This window comes from Lutra lutra, chromosome 16 (assembly GCF_902655055.1).
Source record: "Lutra lutra chromosome 16, mLutLut1.2, whole genome shotgun sequence".
NCBI classification, from domain to species: Eukaryota; Metazoa; Chordata; class Mammalia; order Carnivora; family Mustelidae; genus Lutra; species Lutra lutra.
Window position 1 is genome coordinate 25,802,298 of NC_062293.1, and position 9,122 is coordinate 25,811,419.

Genomic DNA, 9,122 nt, shown 5'->3' on the forward strand with positions numbered 1-9,122 from the left:
CAATGGGAAGTGGCAGGGCAGAGTCCCCGGGAGGTGATCTGGAAGTGAGAAGTGCACAGGTCTGGGTAAGTTGGAGCCCCCCTGGCTGGCCAGTGGGTATGCCAGAAGCTGAGCCCACTCCCACCAACTTTTTCTGAAAGTCCTGGAGGGAGTTTTGTGGAGGCCAGGCCCACAGGGGAATGCCCTCTGTGGGACACAGGGTCATGGCATGGCATTGACAGGTCGAGCAGGGCAACAGGGCAGAAGCCGACAAGCTGGCTCTGAGCCAGGGCCAGGGTTCCTGAGTTGGGGTGGGGGAGCCCTCTGGCTGTCTTCAAGGTGGCTCAAGGCTGATGCCTTGTCTTGCCACCCCTCTGCCACTGCCATTCTGCGTGCAGAGATCCCCACAGACAGTAGCCTCCTAGCTACTGTTGTGAGTGCCTCCTGTTGTCCTGAGTCCCGGGGTTGGGTCAGATGGAGCCCTGACCCCTTGCCATGGGCTGTAAGCCCAGCCTCTTCATCTATAGGGTCACCTAGAGCAAGCCACTGGGGAAGAATGCTGTGTTTGACTAGGCCCTTGCCAGCCGAGTTCTGGGATGCCACAGTCTGGAAGAATGGAGAAGGGGCTGAGTTCAGGCACTGGGGTCCTCTGGGGTCCTTGCCGGCCCCCACAGACCCCCAGCTTGTAAGGGTGCCTAGCCCTTCCACAAGTTCCTTCCCCTCCCTAAGTTTGTCCCGCTCTGAACTCCTTACACATGTCACTTCCCTGAGCTGAAGAGACAGAATAAAGCTACACTGCTCTCAGGAAGCCTGGGTAGCTCAGTGGGTTAAGCCTCTGCCTTCGGCTCAGGTCATGATCTCAGTGTCATGGGATGGAGCCCCACATCGGGCTCTGCTCAGCAGGGAGCCTGCTTCCCCCCTCTCTCTGCCTGCCGCTCTGCCTCCTGTGACACCTCTCTCTCTCCTAAACAAATAAAATCTTTAAAAAAAAAAAAAGAAAGAAAGAAAGAGAAAAAGTTACATTGCTCTCCTAAGTCTGCTGCGGGGGGCGGGGGGGCTTGATGCCCCCACAGAAAGGGAGCTGTGCCTCAGTTTTCTTTACATGTCAAGCTGATGCTAGACGGTCATGTCAATCCTACCTAATTTCTGGAGCGGGATTCCAACGTGGGGAGGTGAGGTGGGCCCATGCATGCCAGGTGCAGGCTGGGCCCTTGACTGTGCCTCTGGGGGGAGGGTAGTTTCATCATGGCCATCCTTTGGCTGCGGCTAGACCAGTGTGAGTTGGAGTGTGGCCAGAGTCTCCGCTCCTGCCACTTGTTCCAGATCCCCAGTCAATACACAGGCACTCCTGCCCCACAACCCTTCCCTTGTTGTTGCCCCCACCCCAATCCCAACAAAGGGCGCCTGCTCTCTGGCCAGGCAAGATCAAGTGTTCAGTATGGAAGGGGCCTTTGGGATCTACTCTGTGGACCCTGCACCTTCCAGCCTGGGTTCCCCTGGAGCCGGGGCAGCAGTGTAGAAAGGGTTAATAAGGTCCTTGCCTTCTCCTGCCTGGTGATTGTTATTGTTAATGGCGACCCTGTGCTGGGAGCTGCTGGTGAGGGCAAAGGTCTTATCCCAGCTCTCCCTCCCTAGCTCCGCAGAGAAAGCCCAGAGCACTGACATCCGAGGGGGAGAGGCCAGCCTTTCCCCAGGGATGGGGCACCGTGTGGGAGCCTGGGTACAGAAAGCAAAACTAATTGTCTGATCTGCAACCTCCGCATGCTCTCATCCTGCACCCCACACACGCACTTCTGGATCCCAGACAGACAGGACAGAGAGGTGGACACAGGAGGTTTCCTCTCTTCCCCAAAGAGCCTCAAAGTGGCTGCCAGACAGTGAGAGGGACCTGGTGGCTGGAGAGGAGTGGTGGCTCTCCACCGAGCACATCTCAGAATTGCTGAGGAGTGAGCTCTGTGCCTTCATCTCGCTGGAGAGAACTAAAGGGAATGGGGAGAGTAACACGGGAACAGAAGGGACTGGGCTCTGTTCTCTCACCTTTTGACCCTGACCCTGCATCGGGGGCTGCATTGAGTCATCCTTCATGGTCCCCAGGACTGCCCCCTTCCCTGCTTCTACACAGTGGGACGCCCCAGTGAGGTCTTGGCAGGGGAAAGATGCCGAGATTCCCAGCGGATCCAAGTGAGGGAGGACCCTTGGGGCCGGCACCGGGGAGTCAGCAGAATGGTGTGGACTGGGGGCCTGAAGCCAGCCCAGGGACCCAGGGCAGCTAGGGGGAGGATGGAGTGATGCCTAGAGAATTCTGGGAGAGGACAGTGTGTGATACCCTAATCTTGGGCTCACCCTGGGGAAGAAGGTCCAGATGGAAGCTGAAGGGTGGTGTGTGCCTGCCTGGTTCCCTTGGCTTTTCTTGGTTACAGGGCTATCCCCAGATGGAAAAGGGATTCTGTGTGGGGCTGCCCCTGTGGCAGCTGGCTCACCTAACTGGCTAGGAGTACTGGGAAGAAGGACCAGCAGAAGCAGGTTCACCAGTGGACTGCACAGTGCTTGGGGATCTGGGCCTGCAGAGAGGTGAACGTTTAGCATTCCTTGCCTCAGGTGCTTTGGAGAAGTGAGCTCTTTTCATATTATATTTACACATAATGCCCAGTTAGAGCCCCTCAGACCAGGAGAAGGAAAGGGCCACTGATGGAGAGCCCCAGGATTTGAAAGGAAGCCCCACTTCACCTCTTTGGGTGGAAGGAAGGACAGAGGACCCCAACCCAGGGGGCACCTGCTCTGGGATCCAGAACATCACTGGGGGAAGAGGAGACACGGGAGTCTGAGGCCCCAAGAAAGTGTATGTATGGCCAGGTGGAGAGAGGCTGGGCTGTCAGGGGATGGCTGAAGCCCTTCTTTCCTACCCTTCAGTTGCCATCAAGCTAGGAGGAGGCCTAAGGTCACTGCCGGCACCACCACCCAACTGTGGCTCTGCTCGCCCAACCCCTGAAGCAGCCCCCTGCTCTGCTGGGGGGCACCACCACTGTGTTGGAGGGAAGCCTGCATCCCGCCCCTTCCTGCTTCTCCAGGGGCCTGGAGGGACAGTGCTGAGCCCACAGAGATGCCCCCAGCCATCTTCCCAGCTGGGCCTTCGTACCTGAGATCTCACAAAAAGGGAGCCAAAGTGAAACTCAAGAAACCCTGGGTCACCTCTGCCCAGGATCTGTGTGTGGAGAAGCTGGGGTCATGCCCTGAGAGAACAAAGTGACAAGTTCAAGGCAGATCTCCCGAATTGTGGGGGTTCTGCATCCCCAATCCCTGAAGCTCCTGCCTACTGGGCAGAGTCCTTGGAGGAAGCCACTGGACTCTACAAACCGCCTCCCTCCAAAGGCCAGGACAACCCTCTGCCCCAGCTGAGACTTTCTTCCTGGCCCATTCACCAGAAGCCAAGCCTCAAGGGTCTTGGGCTGGATAGACAATGAAGGCCTGCCCCAGCCCACCCGAGGCCCTGACTGAGTATTCCTAAAGCCAGATCCTTTGCTGCCATTTATGGTTTGAGATAAACCAAGAACCAGAAAAGGATGTGAGGTGAGTGTGTCTCTCTCCTGGTGCACGGAAAGAAGCCCGTTGGTCACCCATTCGGCCCCTTATTGAAAGGACCTCAGTCTACCTGGCCTCTCTAGGCTGGACCCACAGAGTCAGGGAGGGATCTGCCATTCCAGAGGCTACAGCCCCATCTCCCTCCAAATACAGTTCTAGGAGAGGACATGACCTTGTTTCTTCTTCTGTAGCCCCTCCCACCCACTCCTCCCAGGGCCCTGCCTGGCATGGGATCCCGTGGAGTGGGGGGGGGTTTGCTGTGACATCCTCAAATTCTTGTCTTCCTTCCCCTTGGAGAGCTGGTGTTAAAGCAATCCCCTCCTCTAACACACGCCCCTCTTCTCATTTCCTCACTCTGAGAGGCCCCTTTTCTCAGTGTGCGCCACAGAACGTGGGTAAGGACCAGAAAGCATGTCCGCATCTCCAGCCAGGTCTGTCCTCACACAGCACAGACTCATGATTCAGCAAACTTTACTTCAGGCTCCAGGTCAGGTCTCCCAAAAGGCTTCCCCACCAGTCACTTCAGTCTTCTGCAATCACCACCAAGTAGACTTCTTCAGGAGGCCCTGTCGTTCCAACCCTCGACTGCCCCCACGGCCACCCTCTCCGGTCACCTGGGCTCCATGCTCTGTCCAATGGCCTCAACCAGGAGTTCAAAGCATAGTTACCAGTTTGAAGGTGCCCTCAGGCTTGGCAGGAACCACGTGGACAAAAGTCTTATAGAGCACAGCACCCTTGGGCAGCCTGGTGACCAGATCCACGGCCTCGGCGTTGCTGGGACTGGGCACATAGACCTCCTTCGTATAGTGGACTACCCCCTCCTCCAGGGCATACAGGTACTTCTTCCTCCCCAGCCCCACCTGCAACACAAAGACCAGGTCAGCTGGGCCGATGGCCGGGTGGTCCATCCCAGGACTTCGGGACAAACTTCTCATAAGGCTTCAGGCTCTGGGCCCAACAGGCAGACCAGAGAGCTCTATCTCAGGTTCCCTTTCCTGCTGCCTGGTGCTTCCTGGACATCTATTTCTTTGGTGACTCTGTGACAAAAGAGGGAAAAGAAAACTCCCAACAGCCAATCCTCGTGGGTACTTGGTCCCTGAAGGCTGGGCTCTGGACCCACGTTTGTGCATCTAGCCAGATGCCACACCAGACAGATTCCCAAACCAGGCCCAGGAAAATGCCCCTGATCGCTGCCCACCCCCCATCCGGGAGCTCGCCTCATTTAAAATTAAAAAACACTGTAGTTGTCATAGTAAACAAAACAGCGATCACAGTGATGGCTGCCAAAACGCAGTGCCTGGCTCTGGAGCCAGGATGCGGGGTTCAAATCCCAGCACCACTACCTACTAACTACTGTGTGGCCTGGGCAAGCTGCATTACTTCACTGTGTCTCGATTTTCTCATCTGCAAAATGGGTATTGAGTACTTTTATGGGGTCCCCTTGAGGATTAAGTGAGTTAATCATAAAGCGCTTAGAATGCTGCTTAGCTCAAAACACGTTAGCTTTTATTACTGCTGTTATTATTTTATCCAGTCCCAAGAGTTAACACACACACAGTGTCTCTAGTTCTAAAAGACAAAGCTACATAAATACAATCAATTCATGTGTAAATGAGCATTTCTGACATAATTGTTGGCCACTTTCAGTCTTTCTATGCCTACCAAAACTGCCCAAAAAGGGGCGGTGGGAGGGAATTAATCCATTACAAAGGAAACTAACTAACATTTCAGATAATGGGAAGAGTATAGAACAGGGGTGCCTGGGTGGCTCAGTCAGTTAAGCATCCCACTCTTATTTTTGGCTCAAGTCATGGTCTCAGGGTTGTGAGATCGGGCCTCCAAGACTGGCTCCAAGCTCAGTGGGGAGTCTGCTGCTCTTCCTCTCCCTCTGCCCCCAACCCCGCATGCTTGCACACTCACTGGTACACTCTAATAAATAAATCTTAAAAAAAAAAAAAAGAAAGAAAGTACAGTACAGATCTGTGTTAACAAAGAAGCTTCCTACCTCAGAAAGTAATCCCAACTTGCCGAAAACTAAAATCCCTGCCTGATATGGACCTAATTTCTGGCACATACGCAGAATTGTGTTTTATTAAATTCAAGCTATCTTTCAGCCATCTCATAAGGAATACACTGAAATTGGTTTCCCAAGATTCAACAAGTATCTCAAATCACTAGGCATCTCCTCCTCTAACAGCTGGGGGTCAGAAAGGAGACCCAAGAGAACCACGCTGATGCCCCACAAGGCAAAGCCCAGTGACTGGGAGTCAGGCAGCCCCAGCACGAACCCCAGTTCTGTCCTATGGGCCCCCTACTCCCTAAGTTGCTGGCATCTTACCTTGAAAATGGATACCTAGTGAATCACTGGGATGGGGTAAGGATGAAATGAGATAATACAGGCCCAGGAAGCAAAACGATGCCTGGCATTTGCTAAGTACCCAATAAATACAACTGTATGGTTATCACTACCACGCTACAGAGAGATGTGGTCCTGGGAAAGAAGAAAGGGGAAAGGGCCACAGAGCAACTCACATGGGCGCCTGGATGCCAACGGTAGTGGCGCTGAGTCGCAATGATGTTGCCGGTATGAACGTAGTGACCTAGAAGAGAAGTCCGCAGCACACTGACTGTGGGCCCCAGTGATGGGCAGCACAGCAAACTGCTAAGAAAACATACTGGCCCTTGCTTTTCTGGTCCAGATGCTAACACCAACCTCTAAGCATGGCCTTGGACAAAGCCAATTGCTACATTCTCAGACACAAGCAGCCCCTTATCTCCCTCTGCCAGTCTCCCCCTCTCCCCACGCCCCTGCCATTTTCCTCTCTTCTCTCGTCTCACGGCCCAGGTTCACACCTATCTGATCTTCTGCAGGACCCTCTCCCCGCCTCAGGTCTTATCTGCATCCGTAATCTGGAGCCAAGGGCTCTGGCGAGCTACTCGGAGTACAAGACTGGGAGGGTACATGGTTTCCCTGTTCTGCAAAGGAATGCCAAGGACAAGGGACAGTGCAGCTGGGAAATGGAAACCAAGGCACACCCTCACCCTCCATTTTCTTGAGGCCAAAGCGTTTGCCTGGTGACTTTCCACCCAGGTTTTTGGAGCTGCCACCTGACTTCTTGGATGCGTATCTGACGGCAAGAGATGCGGCCGGAGCGGGGCTCAGCAGGGCTGTCACTGCAGACAGAACAGAAATGCTGTTCAGAGAGGCTCCCAATCACTCATTCTCTGCCTCAATGGGCCATCTGCTAAGCTGAGAGGTGGCAGGGGGTAGCGGCAGGGGAGGTGAGGAAGATATGTAAGCAGAAATGCCACTCGACTGTGTTGGTTTTCAGGGAGTGTCTGGAAATCCTTGGCCTTCTCCCACAGCAGGAGACAAATCATTCCTTGTATTGTCCAGGGTGTATGCGCTGCATGAGAAGTGTGTGTGTGGCCAGGGGAGGCAGTAGGTAGTGAAATATTCATGGAAAAAAAAATAAACACCATGTGCCCTGGGTCCTGACACATTCAGTCCTTTTGAGGAGAAACAAACACCACAGAAATATAAGCCAGCAAGAAGACGCCACAGGGCTGCCCGCTTCAGTCTCACTCACCACATGTCCTCAAGGGTCCAGACACTGTGGAGGGGCTGGACCACAGAGCCCAGCAACAGGACACCCAGAGAGAGAGGGTCCTGCTTTGGCATCACCCACCACTTTCGCAACCATCCACCAATTCCCTGCACACCAAATACTTGTAAACAAAAAGGGCAGCTTCTCTGAGGGTGGCTCCCACAGGCTCTTAGCTAGTTCAGAAGGCGGGACTCTCATCAGCAAGCCCACCCAGTGCAGGTCCTGACCAAGAAGACTGACACCCTGCCCTTGACAACTGGCCTCTCCATACTCATTCCAAAATGCTCAATGGCATCTCTTTTTAAAAGGAAAGTGAATTAGGGGCACCTGGGTGGCTCAGTGGGTTAAGCCTCTTGCCTTCAGCTCGGGTCATGATCTCAGGGTTTTGGGATGGAGCCCCGCATCAGGCTCTCTGCTCGGTGGGGAGCTTGCTTCCCCCTCTTTCTCTGCCTGCCTCTCTGCCTGCTTGTGACCTCTCTGTCAAATAAATAAATAATCTTAAAAAAAAAAAAAAGGAAAGTGAACTAAAATTCATACTAACCAAGATGAAAGCCCCTTGCTATATGACAAGCATAGGGCTGGCAGTCCTTGCTTTCAGCTCTCCAGACTCAGCCATGGTTAATCAGGACTATACCAAAATCTTTAGAGAAGCCTTGTGAGTCTCTGGAGCCTACAAATTCAGAGTTCCTGAAACCAGGTTCCTGAAGTTTTAATAACAGAGAGTAGCTGGCACAAAGGACCAGAAATAAATACTTAGAAAGACATGCTAAATGCCCAGCACCAGGGTCTACCTACCTTTAAATCTATTCTTTCGTTCATCCTCTTAATTTATTAAGCTGAGGAATGGAGCTTTTATCTACATTATCTCTTTCACAAATCTTTACTCTTCAGCCTACTCCCCACCCGCCATCTCAGAGGAAATGATGCTACCACCTGTGCAGATGCTCAGGCAGAAATCAAGGAATGATTGCAGATTGCTTCCCTTTGCTCATCTCACATATCCAGCTCAGGAGCCAACTCTGGGTTCTATCTCCAAAACAGATCCTAAAACCACCCATTTCCCCCAAGTTCACTGACACTAGCATCTTGGCTAAATCGTGTCTCATGAGGGCTACTACAGCTTCCCATTCGTTTCCCTCATTTCCACCCCTACCCCCTTTTAAATTCACATAAGAGCAATGGTTTGCTTCTCAACATGTAAAACGGGCTTATGTCACTCTCTTGCCCCTCATTCTGTTACAGGATTAGGCCTCCTGTCATCCTTTAGGTCTTGTCTTAGATGTTACCTCATCAAAAGGCTCCCCTGACCACCAACCCCCCAAAAGACACAACACACACACGCTTTTGCTTTCTTTAAAAGCACTCGTCACGATTTACAACCAGTTTATGTGCGTAGTTATTGGCTTATCCACTAGACAGAACTGGTCCGGGAAACAAAGACTCTCTTCATCTCTGCCGAGATCCCCAACACCTAACCTTACTGTTCTGGCAAAGAGACTTCAATCTGTTGAACCAGAGGGTTAACTTTCTGAGCTCTAGCGTGCCAGTATTTATGGATGAAGGTAATCCACGGAGTGGAAGCGGCGTGCCCACGTCACCAAACGCTAGGGAAGCAGCACTTGCGCACGGGGCAAAGAAAGGACACATGCTCCTCGCGCAACCACCCAGGGCCGCCCCCCCCCCCCCCCGAGATGTGTCACGTGGCCAGTGACAGCTGTCCCTCAAAGCTCGTGGGCAACCCCCCACCGGCGCTCTCCCGGCTCCGCGCCCAGGGGCCTCCACAAGGAACGGCCTCCCTGCAGGGTCTCCGTTCCGCCTGCACCCCTCGCCCCGCAACAACCACGGCGTTCCGTTACCAGCCGCCCGCGTCCTTAGCGCCAGCGCCGCCGACGCCATGTTTGCCGGCACTCGCTTCCGGCCTCAGAAATCTGCTTCCGGTACCGGGCGATCTGCTTC

At 53.6% G+C, this 9,122-nt stretch overlaps 1 protein-coding gene across 1 annotated transcript; it reads right to left on the reverse strand.

The window, feature by feature from the left end:
* Nucleotides 1–4,012: 4,012 nt before the first annotated feature.
* MRPL27 (mitochondrial ribosomal protein L27) lies at nt 4,013–9,104 on the reverse strand. The gene is made up of 4 exons (XM_047707381.1): nt 9,023–9,104; nt 6,601–6,732; nt 6,091–6,158; nt 4,013–4,418 (listed from the first exon to the last, which is right to left on the reverse strand). Exons 1-4 carry the CDS (start codon nt 9,060–9,062, stop codon nt 4,212–4,214), a joined length of 447 nt encoding a protein of 148 aa, XP_047563337.1. The 5' UTR covers nt 9,063–9,104; the 3' UTR covers nt 4,013–4,211.
* Between the last annotated feature and the right edge of the window lie 18 nt (nt 9,105–9,122).